The following is a 25,099-nucleotide window of genomic DNA, read 5'->3' as shown; positions in this document are numbered from 1 at the left end:
TTGGCCTCCACCACAAGATGCAGAACAACGAAAGGTGTGATTTCCCTGTGGATGATATCTTGTGATTGTTGTGTCCAAATATAGGCATTATTCTCCATAACTTACTGTCTCCTTAAGATAACAGGTGACATTTATAGTTCTACTGGATATATGCGACATAATTGATTTCTTAATTTTCCAGTTATTCTCACTTCTCTGTTCTATGTTCTTGGGCTTTAAATAATGCATGCTAGCCTATTGCCAATCTCGTAATCACTAAACTCCATTTGTACTTATTGCAGGCCCAAACTACTGCATATGTTGAGTACTTTGGCCAGTTCACATCAGAACAATTTCCTGATGATATAGAAGAGGTATGTATTTTCTTTCCCCTATTACTGCGAGTGAGATTTTTTCCGATGGATCAATTGTGCAAGGAATGTTGTTTCTGCGGCACTTAGAACCTTTGCCATGGTGTTTAGTGAACTGTCAAAAATGCATATATCGATACACATATTTCTAACTTGTAACATATCCTGGTTTTGCAGCTTATCCGTAGCCAATATCCATCCAAGGAGAATAGACTCTTTGACGATGTTTTGGGTACTTTCTGTTTCTAGTAGTACAATTGATTGTGACTGTGATTATCCCAATGTATACTTCTTCCAGGCTAGATTGTGCTGCATGATAACTTCTGTGTTTGTTTTCCAGCCACATTCGTTCTTCATCATCCAGAGCATGGTCACGCTGTTATTCTTCCCATTATTTCATGTGTTCTTGATAATACTCTGGAATACGACAGGACTGGTCCCCCATTTGCCTCTTTCATTTCCCTGTTGCATCCCAACAGTGAGGTATTCAGACTCTTATCTCTATTTAAAGCTTGTTTTGATTTTCTTCACGTATATCGTACTTGGGGCTTATGTTTTTGGAGCATGTTTCTCCTCTTTTATGTTGTCAGTTCAACACTTCAAGCGCATTTGATTTGTCTAAAAGACACTTGACTGAATTGATTGAATCTTTAATTGTAGAACGATTATTCCGAGCAGTGGGCTCTTGCATGTGGGGAGATATTAAGAATTTTGACTCACTACAACAGACCCATTTTCAAGATTGATCGTCAGGAAAATGAAGCTGATAGAAGTACCAGTGGAAACGATGCTTCAGCTAGTAATAGAGAACGTTCTTTGCCTCCCATATATTCGGAGAGAAAACCACTGAGACCATTATCTCCCTGGATAACAGATATATTGCTTGCAGCCCCCCTTGGCATTAGAAGTGATTATTTTCGCTGGTAAGTGGGTGAAAACTCTATACTATCATGAAATGATGTTAGATTATAGTATCCAGAATGTATGTACACACAAAGTTGTTGACGTAGTGACGCATATTCATGTTCACATATTAGGGTGGTAACTTCCATTTTATGTTTTGAACCACAAGGTTTATGGATTTTAAATTTATTCATTTGCCCCCGGCAGGCTTTGCCTTGATATGTGACTAGTTGTTGCAGCCAATAGCATAATTTTTAAGTCAATGCAATTACCAACACTTCACAATAAACATACCACTTGCATCTTCCGATCTCTGCTGCAGGGTTCTTGTATCGACCGTGCCTTTCGATAAATATCTAGGTCACAGGTCAGTCACAACTACATAAAATCCCCAGTCACAACTACATAAAAGCCCTAATACTCCTTTATCCAAGAGACGTATAAGGTTAAATAAAGATCGAGGCTCGACGTGTAAAATGCTACCATGTATCGACATAAATAAAAGGTGTGCGTTAACAAAACATATTTTGAATTTATGCACTGATTAGTTTCATAAAGTGCAATCAATGAGTTAACATAAGAACATAATGTCATGCGTTCATGCAAGGACATAATGTTATGTAGGTGTATAACATCCAATACAAGTGTTGTATGTTACACAATTGTAACATACATTATTGTATCAAATGACCTACTAGAATGATTGGTATGGTGCAAGGGATCTCTCTAAACAACCAACATCAATCAATTACCCAACAACATTCACAAGCTCAAGCTTAAGGAGAGGTCATTTATCAAAGCAGGGCGAGATTTGTTCTCTTTTCAAAACTTCCAAAGAGAATGTCAACTTAACTATTTATCATATCTAGTCATACTGCAGCAAACAAACCTCAGTTGTGCTTTAAAGTCTCATCGAAACTCAAGAAACAACAAACAACTAAAAATCGTAAAGAACCAAACCATAACTCAATCAAAAACACTTTTTTCTTATGTAAATCTTCAGTAAAATGGTTTTTAAAAAGTTGCACAAATTAACCAAGGGCTTATGAAGCCATAAATAAGTTAACTTCCATATGGAAGTCAAGGAATCAAGCAAAAAACTTATGTCACTACGGAGCTTTTGCATTGAGGAGCACAAATTTGTATATAGATCGGTGGTATGAGAAGTTTCAAAGCTTACATCTTAGAAACATAACGTCAGCAGTCTATGTAACACATCTACCAAAATGTAGCTTTTTGAAAATTTCTTAAAAGCATCTATAGACATCTACCAAAATGTAGCTTTTTGAAAAGTTTCTGAAAAACATCTATAGACACTACCACAGACCCCATTGTCTCTCTGTGGTTGGGTCCGTGCCAGAAGCTCACCAGCCTTTTCCTGAATGCGCACCACCCCATGCATGGGTCCATGTGCTACAAGACATATACAACTCTCAAATGCTACCTCAGATCCATAGCAATTTTGTGACATAGTCTGTGCGGACTCCCCCTAGGTTTACTGCCTAGCGCACGGACATGCACATGTCCATGTGTACTCCAACAATGCGATATGCTAACAACAGAATGGGTCTGTGGGCAGGTCCTGGCCCCAATCATGGCCAAAACAAAGGTATACTGGATACTAATATCTGTGGTCACACAGACGGTCAATGCTTGGCTCTGTGGCACTCCAAAAAATTACTTCTAAAGTTCTGAAATGAGTTATTAAATTAAGAGTTTCAAACATGATTTCAAATTGGGAATTTTGCGATAATGCGAGACACATTATATGTATCCAAGAAGGTCTTTCTGCCTCATGAGGATTAACAGAAATTGCCAAAAAAATACAAACCACTACTAATATAACTTAAGTTCATTTTCGTTGCCAATGGTTTGCTATATATATATATATATGTATATATATATATAAAATTTGCCAATGCCATAGAGTGTTTAGTACAGCGGCACAATGTTTAGTAGCTGTGCCATATCCAGTTCTTGTATACAAATTTGAAGTTAAAACAGTTGGCATCTAAGCCACCTCTTCTTTTCCTAATGACGTGTGCAGGTGTGGAGGAGTGATGGGAAAATATGCAGCTGGAGAACTGAAACCACCTTCTACAGGTCAGTCAACTTATCTATTCAGCAATATACATCTTACTTATGTGACATGCGTGTTATTCTCCAGAAAGCATACACAATAAAATATTCTTGGCATCAAGATTATTCTGTGTACACATGAGCTTAATGTGCATATGATTTAGTGTCATGGGAATTGAACTATAGTCTTATTGGTCGTTTTATTTATGTTCTGAAATTAGAGTATTGTGTTCCCAATTTTTGAAAATTTTAACTCCATTGAATATTGGCTATTATATCCATTACCATAAGAAAGTGATCCAATCTAAAATATTCAATGTTGTTGATTATTATTATTATTATTATTATTATTATTATTGTTATTATTATTATTATTATCATCATCTTATTAATTAAGTTTATCTAACTTACATTTCGAATTGAAGACATTTATTTTCTTACAGTAGTAAAATGCGGCCGCATAACGCCTCTAGAATAAATTAGGATCAGATGTCTAAACTGGTTTTAGCACATTGAAAATCAATCGTTGGAGATATCCATGAAAATGTGGGAAGTGATGTAGAAAGTAGACTAAAGAAAAAGATAGGGGGACCAAAAACTACTTTTGGTATGAAATTAGCTAGAATGACTTACGTTATTTGAGAATTAAATTTTCTCATTCCACAAACTGTAATGTAGAAGAAAAATCTATATATATCTGAATCAACTATTTTTGAACAACACTTGATTGATGACACGGGTCTATGGGCAAATGGGTGGAAACTGAGGAATTTGGGTGAGTGTTACTTTTCATGCGTGGATGTAAAAATATATATATTTATATTTTATTATTAGGTTAAGATGCCTATTCTTATAATGAAATAAAAAATATATATTTTCCGAGTTCCCCCCTTACATTGAAGTAAAGAATGTTGTGTTTCAAATTTGGACAAATACTATGAATTCAGTCTCAACTTATAATATTTTATCAAAACTTGTGCCTTAGCAAAGATATGCTAACAACTGTTCCCTCGATTAACTAACTTGTATAACTATTCAATGAACTTATTCACTAATGATTGCCACCACTTAACAATAGTAGACTAAATAGGTTAAAAAACTACTTAGTCACACTCCTTTCCACTTGATTGCTGATATTGCAGACTAAATATGTTTTAAAAAAATACTTACACACTACTTTCCACTTGATCGCAAAAAAAACCTCTTCCACAATGATTCGGTGCTTCATGTTTTTAGAATTTGTTTGCTTCCCATGGTTTGGCTCATTCTATTGCATAAAAATGTGTGATGAAAGGGGCACCATACTAATACGAAATGATATCAAGGTACAAGAGGTGCAATTGTTCTTGATCTAATTGAGCAACCTGAGTTTGTCGTTTCAAGGTACAAGGGGCACCACACTAATACGAAATGATAATCCAACTAAATAAACCAAAATGTTACAAAACGATGATATATTTTCCATCAAAATATAATTACACTAGTGGAAGTACGAGATTATATGTGATAATTATGGATAAAACTTGTTGATCTGAGTTGTTTAGATATTAATCACAAACTCCAATGAAGATTTGAGGATAGGTTTATTATCGTAACTAGTCTTCGTGTGTTGATTTCATGACAGTTGTCATTTCAGCAGGTCCTAATTGTATGAAAATCTTTTGATTTCAACGCTGATTAAAATTATTAGTGATGGGACGTTGCAACCAAATCTTAGAACTTTTCCCTTAATCCGGAATCTTATATTTTCACCGCTAGAGTTTCCATGAAACAAAGTTATGTGATGCTAATTTTATTTGGTGAGCTTTCTTTCCTCTAAAATCTTTGAGTTTCTATCACAACTTAGAATAATTTTTAGCTTTGCGATGAGGACGACAATTATTTAATTATCATATCTCAGCTTCTCGTGGATCTGGAAAGCATCCTCAACTTATGCCATCAACTCCAAGATGGGCTGTTGCTAATGGTGCTGGAGTTATACTCAGTGTATGCGATGAGGAAGTAGCTCGTTACGAGACTGCTACTCTGACGGCAGCAGCTGTTCCTGCACTCTTACTTCCTCCTCCAACAACACCTATGGATGAGCATCTTGTGGCTGGTCTACCTGCTCTTGAGCCCTATGCACGCCTATTTCATCGGTAGTTTTTTGACATGGTTTTACCTAAGCTATAAAATGTTCAATCATTGTGTTGATTTTTTTTCATTTGGCTTAGATATTATGCAATCGCTACTCCAAGTGCCACACAGAGGCTACTTCTTGGTCTGCTTGAAGCTCCGCCATCCTGGGCTCCAGATGCACTTGATGCTGCTGTACAATTAGTGGAGCTTCTTCGTGCAGCAGAAGATTATGCCTCAGGCATGAGGGTAAGCTATACTTACATGCAAATGATGAAAAATATTATGGTAAAAGAAACAGAATAAATCCTGAAGAAAGAAACACCTTTTAAGTTACTGGTCTCCACAGAGCTTGATGCCCTCATGCATATCATAATACTCTTGAAAGTTTCTTTTTTTTTTTTCCATTTTGCTGCTGCTACTCTCATTTTCAGTAACTCTTTGTGGAAAATTATTATTTTCTGCCCGACTTTTTCAAAAAAATGGACCTTTATGAATTTATGAAATCTCCTCATATAATTTGTCGACACAGTTATCTATTTTTAGTGTCAATATTTCAATTATCAATTATACTGCCTTACCTATAGGTATCACAAATGACTTATTCTTTAGTAATAGTTTCGTCATATTTAGATTGATATCAAATGTTTAAAAGGTGATCAAGTCTCGTTTAACTTCAGCTGATGCATTGATTTTCCTGGGGATGCTAGCAAGGCATGGCATGCGTTTCATGGAAGAAATTTTCTATAATGTGTATAATCTATTGGACAACTCTGATTTAATTTATCAAGTCATGACTTCAGTGCCCTAGTTTACATTTAGTGGCAAGACCAGAAAAGCAATGTTTTTCATTGAGTGCACTTTTTTTAATGTGTGGGGTCATTAATACGTCTATTTTTTTAATGTGCAAGGTCAATTAATACATCTATTCCATGCACTCCTCACCCGACATTTGAGGACTGGATGTGATTTTGTTTGTTAGGGTGATATTTAATTAATGGACCTTTATAATATTTGTTATTGTGATGTTAAGGAGTCAAATAGAGCATTTTCACTCTCTTGTATTAAAAATAATTACCCTTAATCCCTTTCCCCTTTATTTTTAAACTATTTTCCATGGATATTGTTATTCATATTCTTATCATTTTAGTTTTAAACTTGTAGGTTGATGCAATATGATATCTTGTGATAACGTTAGTAACTGCATTGCATTGACCTTCCTTGCTGTTGTGAATTTATCTGTGCGATCCGTTTTAGACTTTAGTTGTCTTTGCAGATTTCCTACAAAGACCTGTTCTCTTTGTTATTGGTCACTTGCATTTTGAATTCCTGACAATGCTTTACCTCAGATATAAAGCACAAGGCTACAAAACATTATACTAATGCAAAACATATTTAGTCAATTAGTTATATTTCTATCTTTTACGTGATGCCTGTATCGAATTCCCTTTGGAAATCCTGATTGTTTTTGTTTATTGATGAAGCTTCCTAGAAACTGGATGCAATTGCATTTCTTGCGTGCAATAGGGATTGCAATGTCTATGAGAGCCGGGGTTTCTGCAGATGCTGCAGCTGCTTTGCTTTTTCGTATACTTTCCCAACCGGCTTTACTCTTTCCTCCCTTGAGTCAAGTTGATGGTAAAGAAAAACACAAATCTTTAGGTTGTAACATTTCATCAGATCGAAAGCAGGTATTTCATCTGCACTAGTCTCTGAATACTCTCCTTGCTATGACTCATTCCGTTTAACTAGCATCTGCAACTTATTTTCAGCAAAGGGAAGTGCCTGCAGCAGAAGCTACTGTAGAAGCTACCGCCCAAGGGATTGCATCCATGCTTTGCGCACATGGTCCAGAGGTCGAATGGAGAATATGCACAATATGGGAAGCTGCTTATGGTTTGATTCCTTTGAGTTCCTCTGTGGTCGATCTTCCTGAAATCGTTGTTGCAACACCTTTGCAGCCCCCTGTATTATCATGGAGCTTATACATTCCTCTTCTTAAAGTCCTCGAGTATCTTCCTCGTGGAAGTCCATCTGAAACCTGTCTGATGAAGATTTTTGTTGCTACTGTCGAAGCAATTCTTCAGAGGACATTTCCACCTGAGCACTCTAGAGAACGGATGAGAATAAATCAATATGTTTTTGGATCTGCATCCAAAAACCTTGCTGTGGCCGAGCTCCGGACGATGGTCCACTCACTATTCTTAGATTCATGCGCATCAGTAGAACTTTCCTCTCGCCTTCTTTTTGTCGTGTTAACAGTCTGTGTCAGTCATGAAGCACAGTCCAATGGTAGCAAGCAACCTAAAGGTCCGAATTCTTTTCCTGGAACAGCAAGTGAAGAGTTACGGGGAGCCAATAGAAACCAGAGAGGATCAGGCAGTAAACAGGGAAAGAAACAAGGGCCTGTTGCAACATTTGATTCTTATGTTATTGCCGCCATTTGTGCGTTATCCTGCGAACTTCAGCTCTTCACTTTCATCTCAAAAGGAGGTAATCACTTGGATTCCCTAAATAATGGTAGTGTACCTAAGCCTGCAAAAGTGAATGACCCTTCTAATGAGTTAAGGAATGGTACCGAATCAGCGGTTTATCATACTTGCCGAATATTAGCAATCCTGGAGGCACTATTTTCTTTGAAGCCTTCTGCTATTGGAGCATCGTGGAGTTACAGTTCAATTGAAATAGTCGCTGCTGCTATGGTCGCAGCACATGTTTCTGATGTGTTCAGACGATCAAAGGCTTGCATGAGAGCTCTTTCCATCTTGATGAGATGCAAGTGGGACAATGAAATTTACACCAGGGCTTCTTCACTTTTCAATCTAATTGATATTCATGGCAAAGCTGTTGCATCCATCGTAGATAAAGCAGAGCCATTGGAAGCACACCTACTCCATGTGCCATTGTCAAAGGAAATGCCTTCATGTTTACCTGGAAATAGTTCTAATACATGTGCCTCCTGTTTTCCCACAGAATCAGTTCATCCATCTACATTGCCTTGTGAAAATTGTTCGAAGACTTCTCTCAATTGTGTGGAAAATGATTCCATTGAGGCGGAAAAATGTATTATTGGGAAAGGAATAGCAACTTTCCCCTCAGATGCTTCAGATTTGGCCAACTTTTTGACAATGGACAGGCATATAGGATTTAACTGCAACGCAAAAGTTCTTCTTAGGTCTGTCCTCACAGAAAAACAGGAGTTATGTTTTTCTGTTGTTTCATTGCTCTTGCACAAATTGATTGTATCACCAGAAACCCAACCCAGTGCTGTAAGCACATCTGCACAGCAAGGATGGAGACAGGTAATATGATAGATTCATTCTTTCACATGTCTTTATGATCTTTTATGCTTTGCAGCATACTAGAGGTTAGAATCATGGCCATCGTGCATATGATTTGTTCTATAGAGCCAGCGATCATAAAATGTGCAGGAACATCCCAGAACGCGTCTACTACAGTCATAATTAAATTGTGAATATTTTCTAAAAAAATTGTGAATATTCTGCAGTGACATCTTTTGGATCATTAAATAGTGTGGAAATAGGTTTGATTGATTTTGTTGTCCGTACAACAAGTTTTTTTTCTGAAAATCATTGCTCAATTTGATGATCAGCGCAAGAACAGATGAATGTGGACGGACCTTGTTTTTGTTAGACTTATATATAGTTCTGTTAAACTTTGAATTAATTGTTTTAAATTTTGCATTCCTCGTACTCTCAAGTGGAGGCATAGGCATGTGCTACAGGTTTACATCATTTAGGGGGAGGATTGATTTTGGTCCATGAGGAAGTTTTAGATATTTTTCTCATTACAACTCAGCTAAATGATTTTCCAGTCTTACCCAGTGACTAGATACCATCATGTACGTTGTTAAATGTGGGGTGGTTTGTAAAAAGTTTCCTCGTGTTGCTTTGAAGTTGCTAAAACCCTCCTTTCACTTTTAAAATTCTTAGCTAAAGCTTTCCTGTGAAAAATGAATGAGCTGAAATCCGTTATTGTTATTAAATTCGTAGCTAAAATCTTGTTATGAAAAATCAGCAAGATAAAACCTCTTGTGTGAATTTGTAGCTAAAACTGTCCTGCCAACAGACTTTTTTTTTTGACGTAAATCAGTCATATCATTGAGGTAAAAAAATATGGGTACAAATACATTGAGAATGCCAATGAGATATAGAAGAGCATTAAATCCTTTGTACATATCATTCTTACCGTTAAACCAACCACTCATCAGCGCCATAGTCATCCACGAGCCATGAGCCAGGATCTCATCACGGATCGATAAGATCTTCTTAACAAGATTAGAGTCGGTCTTACGTACCCATATGCCCCATATATTTCTCTCCCGAAGAAAAACTTGATTTATCCATTTGATCTACGAGGAATCTTTCTTTTTGTGAATGTTCCACAATGTTTTGGCAAGTAGATCATTATTCCACGACCTCAAATCCCGTAATCCCATTCCCACATTATCTTTTGATACACAAAATAACCAAGGAATCAGTGGATGGTTACTTGTCCACAAGAATGTCCTACATAACCGAGTAAATTTTGTCAATGATACCAAAAGGGATGGGGAGAATCTGAAGCCAAAAACATTCTATCCCTTGAATGGCAGCCCTTATGAGCTCAAGTTTACCTGTGTAAGACAGTTTTTCTTGGCCATGCTCTATTTCAGAAACTTTAGTGTAAAGGAAGAAAAATCATAATTATTTTAACTTGACATCTTATTTTTCTATCCTCTTAAAATTTAGTAAACATGTGATGTCTGCTCATATGATTTATATGCATGTAATTTTCTTGAATATTTTCCCGAATTTTACATTCTTTGGTAACCACATGCTTTGAAAGGCTCTAATCTTTCACAGGTAAACGACCTTATGTTTTACATACAATTATGCAGGTTGTTGATGCGCTTTGCAATGTTGTATTAGCATCCCCTGCTAAAGCTACAGCGGCTGTTGTTCTTCAGGTCAAGATTTTGTTATTCTTGAATTTTACTTTGAAAAATCTTGTCCCCTTTGTGAACTTCTATATTTAATTGCAAGTTACTTTCTGGTCAAAGACTTCATTAAGCTGTTATGTGAGTCTGAACCACAATTTAATTTCAGGTATACTTTTGTCTGAAATGTTGTATTTGGTTGGTGTATTAACTTTCATGTATGTGCTTTTTTGTCAGGCGGAGCGAGAATTGAAGCCTTGGATTACAAAAGACGATGACCTTGGCCAAAAGATGTGGAGGATTAATCAGAGAATTGTGAAAGTGATTGTTGAGCTAATGAGAAACCATGAGGCCCCAGAATCATTAGTAATTCTGGCTAGTGCATCAGACGTCCTTCTTCGTGCGACAGATGGTATGCTTGTTGATGGAGAAGCATGCACTTTACCACAGCTGGAGGTAACATTTTCTTATTTTATTAGAGAGATTTTTAATTTTTCTGTTTTGCTTTTATTGAGGGATCCTTGTTTTTTAATAAGTATTAACTTGCTTGCACCTCAAATTATGCAAAAGCTGTTGGAAGTTACAGCCCGAGCAGTTCAACCTGTGCTTGAATGGGGAGAATCAGGATCTTCGGTGGTTGATGGCCTCACGAACCTGTTGAAGGTATTAAAATTCTCCAACATCATTGATATTACTTGTACACAGATGTTTCTGGTAAAAGAATTCCTCTACATATTATTCGCTATAATATTCCATGTAGTTTAAAGACGACCATGCTCAATTTTTTTTTATTTTTTATTAACGACTTTTAATTTTTTTACTAAAAACACATGTCCATTGAACAATGCTGATTTCATTTTTCCAAGATCGAAATCTGCCTAGGCCCATTCAGCAATCTCTCCTAATACACGCCCGCATGCGTACATACATATTAGAAATTTTATCGCACATCGTGCTTGAATGCTATTAGTCACCACCCATAGAATCCCTACTTGGCTTGCATCTGATTCTTAAAAATTACATCATTTCAAATATTGGTTGTGAAATGCAGTGTCGCCTGCCTGCTACAGTTCGCTGTGTTTCTCATCCTAGTGCTCACGTTCGGGCTCTTAGCATATCAGTTCTTCGTGCTATTCTAAATGCTGGTTCTAGTATTAAACAAGTGGGTATTAATGGCATCCACAAGGGCCATTGTCATCAATACTTAAACACAGGTGACACCAGTTGGCTGTCTGATGTTGAGAAATGTTTGACGTGGGAAGCACATAGCCGAATCGCAAGTGGCTTGCCTATTCATTTTGTCGATGCTGCTGCCAAAGAACTGGGATGTAATATCACATTCTGAACTCTCCTCTCCAAAATTATGGTGGCTTTTTCATACACTTTCTGTTCTGTCCCATTCTATTCTATTCGGCCAGTTGAGATATGAATACAAAAGGCTACAGAATGCTTCAAAGATGTAGAGGGGGTTCGTAACGTCTCTGGAATCCGAACTCTTCGTTTTGATAACCCTTTGGACCAAAGGATGGATGTAAAAAGGTATTGAAACTTGCTAGTCTTCAATTAACAGGAACTCCGCTCCTATCGGATGCTAGTATTCCCTAACTGCACTTTGTGTGATCATTCTAAATGTTAACATGATTTCGATTTGCTTTGCTTTTTGTATGGTCCTGGACTGCCTAAAACGGAGCAGTGTAAATTTTTCAACATTACATTTGGTTATATATGGCCATCTGTGTGTTTTGAAAACCATGTCGTGCTATAAATGATCGACTCTTACGGAAAGATCAATCGTTGAAAACGTTCACTTGTTTCTTTAATCAATAAATATAATAAATTGAAAAGCGAATGCAAATAGAACGAGCATATCCAAGAAATGCAAGTATATAAACAATAAATAATATGAACAATAGCAATCGATGTGATATGGGTAGTGGGTGGGTATGCTCCATCCTGTGTGTGCTGTATCCCACTTTTGATTCGGCAAAGCTAGGGGTGGGCCTCTTACCAATCCAACGGCTATGACTACATAAAATCGTGTAGTGATGTTAGTCGGAAAAAATATTGCAGGCAAAGATGGAAACATCCCGGAACCAAACTTACATCATACAACAACAGAGTTTTCACACAAATCCTGATACAACAGAGAGATGAAATAAAACCATTATTTCTCCATACTCGGTGAGATTTTTGGATGAATGCTAAAATTTGCTACCTTGTAAAAGATTAAAAGATTGCCCAAATCTTCAGCCTTTCGCCTGAGAACAAACTTGTGTGTCTTCCCTGTTGAAGTTTTAGGCATATCTTGAAAAATTACTATCTTTGGAGCCATATAACGCGGCAAACGATCCCGACAGAACTTGATAATGTCACCTGCCGTCGCCTCGCAGCCATCCTTAAGTTAGGCACAAGGTGTCTCTCCCCAATGATCATCAGGTCTCCCCACAACAGCAGCCTCAAGAACCGATGGATGACTGAAAATAATTGATTCCACTTCCATCATCCTTATATTCTCTCCTCCGGAGATTATAATATCCTTCGATCGATCCTTTAGCTCGATATAGCCATCAGGATGCTTCACTCCAAGATCCCCACTCCTAAACCAACCTCCTTTAAAAGCTTCACGAGTCTGTCTTTCCGTCTTTCAAGTAACCGTTCATCACTGCAGTGTTCCCTCTAAACATGACCTCTCCCATTGTTTTTCCATCAAGTGGCACACTCATCATTGTATCAGGATTCTTGACATCAAACTCTTCCATTCCAAGATGCTGCAGCCCTTGTCGAGACTTGATTTTTGCTCGTGTGGGGGTAACGAGTCCCACTCCGTTTTCCAGGCGCAGATTGTTGCAGGACCATAAGTTTCTGTCAAACCATACGAATGGCGTATTTTGCACCCCAATTCTTCCATCTTAAAGAGTACATGAGGAGGGGATGGCGCACCGCCAGTCATCACTGTCACCTTATCTCGTATTCGCTCGTTTTCCAGTGAATTCACGATCATGTTCAGCACAGTCGGTGTACCTAGCATGTGTGACACATGGTGTGATGCTTGTTAGATTTTAATATAGGTTGTGATATTGATGTAAAGGTTATTAAAGGAAATAATAATGATAATAGAATTGATAGCTATTTTATCAATTATTTAGTCATCTTAATTATTAATAGGCATGGGACATGTCCTCTGGAAATTGATAGATGTCTTTTACCAACAGTTGTGATGGTTTGATATGTGACTCAACATTAATGAGAAAACAACTTTTACTATGGGTTGTGTTGGTTAAAGAATTTGCCTATAATAATGAGAGCCGATGGATTGAACAAAACACAATAATTCAATTCTTCTTATCAAATAATAATCATCTGTTTCAATATCCATTCTTTGGGAGAGATAAAAGAGTGATGCTTTTATCTTTAAGGGCTTTGTTGTATCTTGAGTTAATTTGCCTGTTATTTCCAACAACAACTTGATAGTGGGGGCAAATGTTACCTTAAAGAAAGTGGTTTCACGCCTCAAAGCCGATACAATTTCTGGTTTGATAGATTCCATACCATATTTTCTCTAACAAGTTTAAGGTAATATTTTAATGGAATCTTCTAAGCCTGAACCGATCTACAACAATATCATCAATCAAGAAGTATACAGATTGGAGCGTTTTGACGGTTTGAATTTTACTCGCTGGAAGGACAAATTAATTTTTCTTCTCACTGAATTGGGAGTATTTTATATTCTTGTTTCAAATCCTCCTGATTTACCTACACCAAAAGATGACGATTCAGACGCTATCAAGGCTGCACGCAAGAAGAGAGAAGATGATGAAATTCGTTGCAGAGGACATATTCTAAATTCAATATCTGATTGTCTCTATGATCTGTTCAGATCCATCCAATCTCCTAAGGAAATATGGAATGCTCTTGAGGCAAAGTATACTTCGGAAAAGCAAGGTACCGATAGATTTATTTGTATGAAGTATCTGGAATTTCACATGCATGATAATAAATCTGTTATGAATCAAGTTGATGAACTGCAAGTTCTAGTGTCTAAACTCAAGGATTTGAAAATAGAAGTGTCCGAACAATTACAAGTGGCTGCGGTAATTGCAAAATTGCCACTATTTTGGAATAGTTATGGAAAGAAACTATTGCACACTTCTGAAGATCTAACATTAGACCAACTTTTGAAGCATATAAGAATCGAAGAAGAAACTCGAAATCGTGATGATAAAGTCGCTTCAAAAATTGGTACTAATGTGAATAATATTGAGTCTAGCACTAGAACTAACACCAAGAATTATACTGTTGGAAAGAACAAGAGGAAGCTTGATGCAATTATCAGCACTGAAAAAACAAATAAGAGTTGCTATTTTTGTGGAAAGAAATGACATTTTAAACGAGACTGTAGATTCCGAAAGAAATTGAAATTTGGGAACAATGATGTTGCCAAAAGAGCAAATCTTGTTGAACAAGGAAATAATGAAATTGTTGCTATGGTTTCACAAAATGCGAATTAGCATGATATCAGAATTGAATATGACAACAATGATGAAATCTCGTGATTGGTGGTTTGATTCCGGGGCAACTATTCATGTATGCAATGATAAGTCTCAATTTGTGGAATATAAAGATGTTGTCAATGAAGAAAATGTGTTGATGGGAAATCATGACACATCAAAGGTTCATGGGAAAGGGACAGTGGAACTACAATTCACTTCAGGAAAGATATTAATTCTTACAAATGTGCTTCATGTTCCAGATGTTAGAAAGAATCTAGTGTCTGCAAATATCCTATGCAAAAAGGGTATGAAGGTTGCTCTTGAGGGTGAAAAGTTAATAATATCCAAGAATGGTGTATTTGTTGGAAAAGGATATTCTTGTGATAATATGTTCAAGCTCAGTCTTATTTGTAACAATAACAATGATAATAAGATTGATTGTTCTGCTTACATGATTGAGTCATCCTCTATTTTATGGTATAATCGCTTAGGGCATGTAAATTTTAGATATTTAAAGTTTATGTCAAATCGTGGTTTAATTAATAAGATTGATAATAATTCTAAAATCTGTGAGATATGCATTCAAGCTAAGATGACTAAGAAACCATTTCCAAAAGGTGAAAGAAATAATGAAATTCTTGATCTTGTGCATTCTGACATTTGTGAATTGAATGGAAATTTGACAAGAGGGGGAAATAGATACTTTATAACTTTCATAGACGACCGTTCAAGATATACAAAAGTGTATTTAATGAAAACAAAAGATCAAGCTTTCGACATGTTTAAAAATTACAAATCTATGGTCGAAAATAAAAAAAATGAAAATTAAAATATTAAGGAGTGACAGGGGTGGTGAATATTTTTCTAATGAATTTACTATATTTTGTGAAGAGTATGGAATTGTTCATCAAAGTAGTGCTCCATATACCCCACAACAAAATGAGTTGGCTGAAAGGAAGAATAAAACATTAGTTGATATGGTTAATTCAATGTTACTGCATGCAAAATTGCCAATGAACTTGTGGGGTGAAGCTTTACTCACAGCCTGTCATGTGCATAATAGAATACCCTCAAAGAAATTTAAAGTTTCTCCATATGAGTTATGGAAAGGAAGACAACCAAATTTAAACTATTTGAGGGTGTGGGGATGCATAGCCTATTATAAAATACTAGATCCCAAAAGGACTAAATTAGGACCAAGAGCCTTAAAAGGTATCTTTGTTGGATATGCAGAAAATTCCAAGGCATATATGATTTTGGATTTAGACTCAAACGTAATTGTGGAGTCTAGGGATGTAGAATTTATTGAGAATAAATTTCTTAATGATTCTAATGAGTGTCCAGAACCAAGACTTGATAAATATTTTACAACAATGGATACAAGTATAGTTAATAGCTCTAACAATAATAAAAGGAAAACTATTGAAATTCTTGGTGAAATAAGGAAAAGTAAGAGGGCTAAGAAAGAAAAGAATTTTGGTTCTGATTTTATATCTTCACAAGCCATAGTATTCTTAGTAGAAGGGAATAAAGATATGTTACTAAACAAAATACCAATTTTATTACATGTGGAGGAAGATCCAAAAACATTTCAAGAGGCAATGAACTCTAGAGATTCTGCTTTCTGGAAAGAAGCGGTTAATGATGAAATAGATTCTATTTTATCTAATAATACATGGGTGTTGGTAGATCTATCTTATGGTTCTAAGCCTATTGATTGTAAATGGGTTTTTAGAAAGAAATTGAATATTGATAGATCTATACATACATTTAAAGAGAGACTAGTGGCAAAAAGATTTAAACAAAAAGAAGGAATAGATTATTTTGATACATATGCACCAGTTGCACGAATTTCATCCGTTAGAATAATTTTTGCTTTAGCATCAATATATAATCTATATACATACCAAATGAATGTTAAAACAGCCTTCTTAAACGGAGATCTGGAAGAAGAAGTATACATGGAACAACCTGAAGATTTGTGTTGCCAGGAAATGAAAAGAAAGTTTGCAAATTAGTCAAATCTTTGTATGTATTAAAACAAGCTCCTAAACAATGGCATGGGAAATTTGACTCAATTATCTTATCACATGGATTTCATCATAATAATGCTGATAAGTGTATTTACACAAAATTCTCAAAGGATCATGGAGTTATAATTTGTCTATACGTAGATGACATGTTAATTGTTAGTACAAATATACAAGGAATAAATGAAACTAAGAAGTATTTAACATCTCAATTCAAAATGAAAGATTTGAGTGAGGTAGATACTATGTTAGGCATCAAAGTGAAGAAACACAACAAGGGTTATGCCTTATGTCAATCTCACTGCATTGAGAAAGTGCTTCAAAAATTTAGTCATTTGGGTATTAAAGAAGCAAACACCCCATTTGATGTTTATTGTAAACTATCTGAAAATTTTGGAAGATCCGTGAGTCAAATTGATTATGCAAGTGCAATTGGTAGTTTAATGTATGATATGCATTGCACTAGACATGACATAGCTTTTACAGTTGGCAAACTTTTCAGATATACATGTAATCCTAGTGTAGAACATTGGAAAGCTATTGCTAGGGTGCTGGGTTATCTCAAAAGGACAAAATCCTTTGGTTTATTCTATAATAATTTTCCAGTTGTTCTTGAAGGCTACACTGACGCAAGTTGGATAACGAGTATAAGTGATAATAAATCAACTTCTGGCTGGATATTTACTTTAGGTGGAGGAGCCATCTCATGGGCTTCTAAGAAACAAACATGTATAACTCATTCGACAATGGAATCAGAATTTATTGCATTAGCAGCTGCGTGTAAAGAAGCCGAATGGCTCAGAAATTTATTGTTGGATATAGAGTTATAGCCAAAACCAATGCCGGCAATTTTATTGCATTGTGACAGCCAATCTACTATGTCTAGAGCATTTAATAAAATATATAATGGAAATTCTAGACATATTAGCCTGAGACATGAATATATTAGACAACTAATATCGGAAGGTATAATTATCGTTGTTTATGTAAAGTCTAATAATAATCTGGCAGATCCATTCACTAAAGCACTCTCGAGGGATATGATTAAAAATACTGCAGTAGGAATGGGTCTAAAATCATTTTGATTGTCACCAGGAACCCAACCTTTCCTATTATTTCCACAATATTAAAGGTTTAATGGGTAATAACAAGTTACTGATAAGTGACATGTTCAAGCACTAAGGATAATTTTAGTGTTTGGTATTAAGGAGGATGAGTGGTTTATGCTCTTAATGAAGTTTAGTTGTTCAGATGTGAACAAGATAAAATATTATTAAACTTCACCTATATGAACATACAGGAGTGGTGCCGCTTCTAGCAAGAATGGAAATATATTCTTGTATATGTTCATGAAGACATGATTGTAGCACAAGGCCATTAAATGGTGCTAAATTAACGGTGAATGTTTTGAAACAGGAAAAGTGTATGTGTGCAATATTTCCAATTATTATATTGAAGAATCTTGGTTTAAAGTTTGAGCTACCAGTGATTCCATTATAATTTTGAAATATCTATAATAAAAACAGGTTTAAATCGAAAGATACCTTCTTCGATTAGTTCACTTGTATATTTGTTTGATAAGTTAATCAGCATTACAACCTAAGTAGGGGATTGTTAGATTTTAATATAGGTTGTAATATTGATGTAAAGGTTATTAAAGGAAATAATAATGATAATAGAATTGATAGCTATTTTATCAATTATTTAGTCATCTTAATTATTAATAGGCATGGGACATGTCCTCTGGAAATTGATAGATGTCTTTTACCAACAGGTGTGATGGTTTGATATGTGACCCAACATTAATGAGAAAGCAACTTTTACTAAGGGTTGTGTTGGTTAAAGAATTTGCCTATAATAATGAGAGCCGATGGATTGAACAAAACACAATAATTCAATTCTTCTTATCAAATAATAATCATCTGTTTCAATATCCATTCTTTGGGAGAGATAAAAGAGTGATGCTTTTATCTCTAAGAGCTTTGTTGTATACTGGGGTAATTTGCCTATTATTTCCAACAGCAACTTGATAGTGGGGGCAAATATTACCTTAAAGAAAGTGGTTTCACGCCTCAAAACCGATACAATTTCTAGTTTGATAGATTCCATACCATATTTTCTCTAACATTGCTATGCTGTCAAATGTTTCCTTTGCAGTGACACTTCGGAGGTAAATATTTGTACCACCTTGAGCCGCCACGGCCCACGTAAGGGACCAGCCATTGCAGTGAAACATCGGGACTGTCCACAGATAAACTGGCATATATTTCATCTCATTAAGTAAAGCAGCAGCTAAAGAATTGAGATATGCTCCTCGATGACTACAAACAACGCTTTTTGGATTTGATTTCGTGCCTGAATTGTAGTGCAAAGAGATGGGGTCACACTCGTCATTAGGCCTCACTATTTCAAAATCAAGCGCCCTGTCAGCAAGAAAGACTTGTATTCTAACGTTTCAGGCATATGAATCTTGTCATTTGTATGAGAAACTTAGTCGTATGATTCCTGAATCAAGATTAAACAAGGTCGGTTGATGCCTTTCTTTGACAATATTTCTAACGCACCTCGGCATTACGAAGATCGTGTCGCGAGTTGCATAGATAAAGTCCTTGAATATATAAATAGTAGAAAGAATATGAGATGCTCATATGATAAGTATCATGAAACTCATAGAGTTCACTGAACAACCCTCCATTTAGGACTTTCCAAGTGGTTCTCACTTATCGAGTGGAAACTTCCTAGTTTATGGTTGTACACCATTAGTCTTTATGACCCGGGACAACATTGAGACTCTATATGCTAGCGCTTCACTTTGAATTGTTTACCGACTCTCATGGGATCATCAGGTGGCAAGGTTGGGTGTTCTGTCGAAACATATAGGAGTCGATGCATTGTAGTCGGGGATTCACCGCTTACCTTCGGGTATGGATATCTTATGTGTATGTAGTATGAAATCTCTGATCAGAGTATGGTGGTAATTATGAAAGGGGTTTCATAGATTACATCATCGATGCAACTACGACATGACACATAGTATCGATTCATTGACAACTCTCGATATACCAATGGTTGTCGAATCAGTCGGGATATATGAGTTGAAGGGACCGTACTGTACGCTAACCATAATTGAATGGTTCTTGCAGGCACTATCATTTGATACCTAGGGAATCATGTAAGCGATGCTGCTAGGCGTTTANATAGTTCAATGTGTTGTACAACTTATAAAGGAGTTTATAAGCGTCAATAAAAATAGAAGTACGACTTCTATAAAGAGAATGTAACTTTTAATTTGAGGAAGTGTTCCTAAATTAAAAGTTGACAAAACAAATAATGTATTTGAAAATTGTGATTTTCATAAACATTATTATGAACTTAATTAAATTAATTCAAGTGTTGAATTAATTAAACACCAGTGGGCCTAGTAGAGTCTAAGTAATTAAATTAATTCAAGTGTTGAATTAATTAAACAACATTGGGCCTTGTAGAGTCCAATTAGAAATAATTATTAAACTAGTAGACTTGAGTAAAATCAAGTAAAGTTTAAATGGTCTCAAATGTGTTTGAGACATTTAAATAAAAGTTCATGGGCCTTGTAATTGTTACAAGCCCAAGTAGAAAAGCATGCAAGGGAGTTGAAAGGTTGGAGACAACTTTTTCATTAAACAATGCATGACATGCTTATGCACTTTATCACTTTTTCAAGGACCAAGAAAAGTCTTCCAACCTCATTTTTACTCTCACCATGGCCGAAACCTACTCACTCATTCTCCTTCATTTTTCTTTCTTCAATTGTTGGGGGAACACTCTCTTCTCAAATGAAAAATGCTCTAATTTTTCTAGTGCAAAATCAGAGTGGATTTAGCTTGTTGGTGGTTGACCTAATTTGAAGGAAGGATTCCAAGAACAAGGAAAGCTTGTAGAGGGTCTTGCCATTGAAGAGCTTAGTTGTTTGACAACTAAGTTGGAGCCAACATCAATCTTTTAAGATTGATAGGTATTTTCTTAAAACACCCTATGTATGATATTTTGTGTTTTTCGTATTTGCTACACACTATAGCATTGAGGTGTTCCGTTTTTTATTGTTCTTGTTGAAACAAATTTTTGAAACTTCCGTTGCGCATCCGGACACCTTAATCGATCCCCTTTCAACATGGCCAGTGGAGATGGAGAAATTTGCTTCCATGTGAACCTCAAATCTCCATAAACAACAGATAATCTGTCTCTGTAGATTGCTGTAAATCTTTCCAAGAAACTTATGGGACTCAGTGGAACATAGTTTGCTGAACATTTCACCATTCCCTTTTCCATCTGATGTTAAAATTATGTTGTTCTTGGATCTAAAAAACCTTATTCAGATTCGAGATCCGGACTTCTAAAGATTTGGGCTCGAGCTAGACTTGAATATAGTCAAAAGATAATCCATGAACGGTGAAAAGAATCTGAAACAAAAGATGAGACTCCAGTGGTGGAGGAACAAGAAGCAAAAATGAAGTCAGGGTACATAAAAAATGTTTACTGCATATTTATTATAATGTGGATAACATTTATCTTTCCATCATATCTTCCGTCTTTAACATTTTAATTTCAAAAATCGAAAATTTTCAATTTTAAAATAATAATAATAAACTACTTCATTCTCTAGTTTTTCTAAAGATTTCAATTTTAAAATAATAATTAAAAAACTACTTCATTTTCTAGTTTTTCTAAAATTACAAACGTCAAATGTGTGTGATTAGCTAATATGTTGTACTTGGTTATATCTTAGAAGACTAAATGTTTGAAAACTAAAAAAAAACAATGAAAATTTTTATCTAAGAGCATATGTTTTTAGATGTCACTGACTCCCAATTCTCTGGCAAATATAGACATTTTATATCAAACCATTTATTTTTATAAAGAGTAGGTGTCTTGTGAGACAGGGTTACGAATCTTTATCTGTGAGACGGATCAATCCTACCGATATTCACAATAAAAAGTAATACTTTTTCATGGATGACCCAAATAAGATATTCGTCTCACAAAATACGAACCGTGAGACCGTCTCACACAAGTTTTTGTCTTCTATAAAATAACTTTACGTCTGATATATTTGTGTCCATTTCTAAAAGTTGCTCTCAACTTTTGACAAAAATTAGATGAGACTGGATATTTTATACACTCATTGTGAGCATTTATGTTAGTACGGTCGAAATGACATTCACTTATTGGATATAATGAACCATATGAAAATCGTGCAACACATAAATAAAGCGGTTGGAGGAAAAAAAATCAATTAGCAAACATATCACAATTGATTTTCTCAAAATAAATACGTAATTATTTTTATATTTTTTAGTAAATAATAGAATCTTACTTAAAATAAAATAATATAATATAACTGAATTAAAAGCCCTTTTAATTTGAATCTGACCGTTGGAGAGGAGAGGCTCCTCTATTTGACAATTCAAAGATTTTCAAATGAAATAAACCCCTTTTGCCCTACTCAGTCCCAAAATCCCTCAAGATGATGTTAAGATCCAAAGGCAAACCCCCTCTAGCCAAATCTCCCATTCGGCTCCGGCCACGGCGTGGCGCTGCCCTTCAGCCCTCGCTTACTGATAATATCATTCGCACCCCACCAGGTATTTTTCATGATTCCATGGCGAACTGATCTTTTTCCGTGTATTCATGTTTGTGGGATTGCTTTGTTTTTTTCAATAAGCTTTGAGATTCATCATGTTTAATTTTGTAAGATTTAGCAACGCAGCCGCAGTATAATGAAAATGGGCTTCGACTTAAAAGATTGTGTTTAATGTTTGTTTTTGTTTTGATTGTTGTGGCTTCCTGGTCAAAATTTGTTGTTTCTTGAGATCGATGGAGCAAAACAGGTTCTTTGACGAAATTGCATTTACTAAAAAAAATTGATACTTTCTTGATTTTGATTGTCAGAGCCTTTTTTCATGATTACGTTTCTTGTTTCCAATTGGCTCTTTATACGAAAATTGAAAATTGTTATCTCACATTTCCTCTTAATTTGAGTATACAGGTTCATTGAAGAAATCCAAGTTACCAAATCGCTCTTGGGACGCGGAGCAATCCGAGCTTCGGCCCGAATACCACACAATTTCTTGCGAATTAAGTACGTTGGCCAAGATGGTTCAACAAGAACTGAAAACCATTGACAATAGTTCAACCGAATGCAGTGCTTTCGGCCCGAAAACCAGCCCATTGTTTGAGAGGGGAAGATTTTATGAAGTATACTCTGCCAGAAGAAACGAGAGACTAAAGAGAAAGAAATGTGAAATGGAGGAGTATACTTGTGACAAGAAGCCTTCTTATGATCTTGGTGTTCGAGTTGAATCAGAAAAGACAAGGGCGTCAGCTAACAAATTCGACAGCCGGAGAAAGGCCTTGGCAATGGCGGCACACACCACGCCGCTGGTGGAGCGTAGGGAGGCGCCAACACCAAGGTATTCGTTAAGGAGTAGTACCAGAAAAGAGAACAAGAAACCTCCATTGCCTATAGCAAGCTTTGAGAAATCAGTTGGGATTACTACAAGAAAAGTTGGGGCTAGAAAGCTTTAGTACTGACACTTTAATGTGTGGCTTTTGGGATCTTCTGTTCTTACATGGTTTCGCTTATATTTGTTTTCATTTCATTAATTTAGATACCTTTTGAAATATATCAAAAGATATGAATGTGTGTGAGCTTGCAGTTTCTAGTAAGGAAGAATTTGGTTTGAAAACAATTTAATGTTAGTAGAAATTCTGTTGTTGAAATTTGATGATTTTTCTTTCATGTTGATATGTTAGTTTTTTGTTTGTTTTCATTAAAGGGATCTCCATTTGATGCATACACCAATTCAACTAACACAAGAATCATGCTGCATATAATAATGAGCATAGCAGAACTAAAGTTTGGACACTCTTAGATAAATTATGGTTTCCAGCATCTTAACTTGTTTTATAATGACTATTTCATGGTGAAAAAAGATAGCAAACCATGAATCTTATGCGCATTTATCTGTGTGTTAACGAATCAGAATGAAAGAATTAACCAAATTGTTATCGACTCTAGAATATGTTTTAATACTCACGTCCTCCTCCACAACGTTGTTATTACTTAAATTCATATATTGTTCCATTCCATCACAACATAAATATTTTCATTCGAACGAATTTAAAAATATAATAATACTTGAAGTATGTCTAGAATATTCACAACACACACTAACATATCATCTCTAGATTAAAATTCATTTTCGAAAGAATATCTTACAATAAATTATGAAGATTTTACACTATATCATTATATATTATATTATTGAAAAAAAAAAATCACTCTCGTTAATTCGGAAAGCTTACTCCTTCCTTCAAACTTTTAGTCAATTCAGATCCACAAGCGAACAAAAAACACCAAAATCCAAACATGCCCTATTTCTTTGGCCCCACAAATTCGTCTTCTTCTTCTTTTTTTTTTTTTAAAATATATATATAATTTTGTGCTCTAAAATCACATTCACGAAACGACAATTGCTTTTACAATAAGACATGTTTACCCTTAAGGCCATGCTTTTATAATAATCACAGCATATATTTCACTAATTAATAATTGTCATTTATATATAACTTTAGAATTTTTCTGCTTACCATACTAAAAATCGGGGTAATTAAAATTAAGCAAAAACTTGTGTAAGACGGTTTCACGAGTCGCATTTTGTGAGACAGATCTCTTATTTAGGTCATCCATGAAAAAATATTACTTTTTATGCTAAGAGTATTATTTTTTCTGTGAATATCGGTAGGGTTGAACTGTCTCACATATAAAAATTCGTGAGACCGTCTCACAAGAGACCTACTCTTAAAATTATAACCTTAAATATATTACTTTCAAAATCAGGCGCTTGTAATTTTTAGAATATATTGCTCTCCAAAATATTTTCAGGTTTATTGTTTTAATTAATACGTGCTTAGTTTTTTAAAAATAATACATGCTAAAATTAAAGATAAGGGCAATCAAGTAAATTGCCATCGGTATTGCTATGGTCCTACCCCACTCATTTATTTCGTTTTACTTTTTTTTATTTGAAATAAAAAAAAAGAGGTGACTTGAAATTGAAAGGACATATTTTTGTCAAAATTAAATAAAAAAATAACATTGATTCAATCCACATCGAAATCACATGATTTTCACAAAACAAAACTTTATGATTA

The 25,099-nt window shown here is 35.3% G+C and overlaps 4 protein-coding genes and 1 pseudogene across 4 annotated transcripts; 4 read left to right on the top strand and 1 right to left on the bottom strand.

Moving 5' to 3' along the window:
- Position 1: 1 nt before the first annotated feature.
- Positions 2 to 12,123, top strand: LOC140961043 (protein GIGANTEA-like; the record flags this gene model as incomplete). Its single annotated transcript, XM_073419366.1, has 14 exons — positions 2 to 34; positions 282 to 353; positions 528 to 582; positions 691 to 833; positions 1,011 to 1,273; positions 3,301 to 3,356; positions 5,233 to 5,470; positions 5,546 to 5,696; positions 6,932 to 7,138; positions 7,220 to 8,749; positions 10,348 to 10,416; positions 10,624 to 10,842; positions 10,957 to 11,049; positions 11,438 to 12,123. Coding segments are annotated over 14 exons (3,423 nt in total), but the record flags the coding sequence as incomplete, so codon positions are not given.
- Positions 12,124 to 12,397: 274 nt separating this feature from the next.
- Positions 12,398 to 13,606, bottom strand: LOC140961370 (butanoate--CoA ligase AAE1-like; annotated as a pseudogene).
- A 364-nt stretch (positions 13,607 to 13,970) lies between these two features.
- LOC140961042 (uncharacterized) lies at positions 13,971 to 14,765 on the top strand. The gene has a single exon (XM_073419365.1). It carries the CDS (start codon positions 13,971 to 13,973, stop codon positions 14,763 to 14,765), a length of 795 nt encoding a protein of 264 aa, XP_073275466.1.
- A 2,359-nt stretch (positions 14,766 to 17,124) lies between these two features.
- On the top strand, positions 17,125 to 17,736 carry LOC140961041 (secreted RxLR effector protein 161-like). Its single transcript, XM_073419364.1, has one exon. It carries the CDS (start codon positions 17,125 to 17,127, stop codon positions 17,734 to 17,736), a length of 612 nt encoding a protein of 203 aa, XP_073275465.1.
- Positions 17,737 to 22,285: 4,549 nt separating this feature from the next.
- Positions 22,286 to 23,684, top strand: LOC140961801 (uncharacterized). The gene is made up of 2 exons (XM_073420503.1): positions 22,286 to 22,527; positions 22,932 to 23,684. Exons 1-2 carry the CDS (start codon positions 22,410 to 22,412, stop codon positions 23,468 to 23,470), a joined length of 657 nt encoding a protein of 218 aa, XP_073276604.1. The 5' UTR covers positions 22,286 to 22,409; the 3' UTR covers positions 23,471 to 23,684.
- Positions 23,685 to 25,099: the final 1,415 nt, after the last annotated feature.

The sequence above is a fragment of the Primulina huaijiensis genome, chromosome 16, assembly GCF_012295235.1.
Source record: "Primulina huaijiensis isolate GDHJ02 chromosome 16, ASM1229523v2, whole genome shotgun sequence".
Lineage (NCBI taxonomy): Eukaryota > Viridiplantae > Streptophyta > Magnoliopsida > Lamiales > Gesneriaceae > Primulina > Primulina huaijiensis.
Note: the sequence above shows the minus strand (reverse complement) of the source record. Positions and strands in the feature narration are given on the sequence as shown.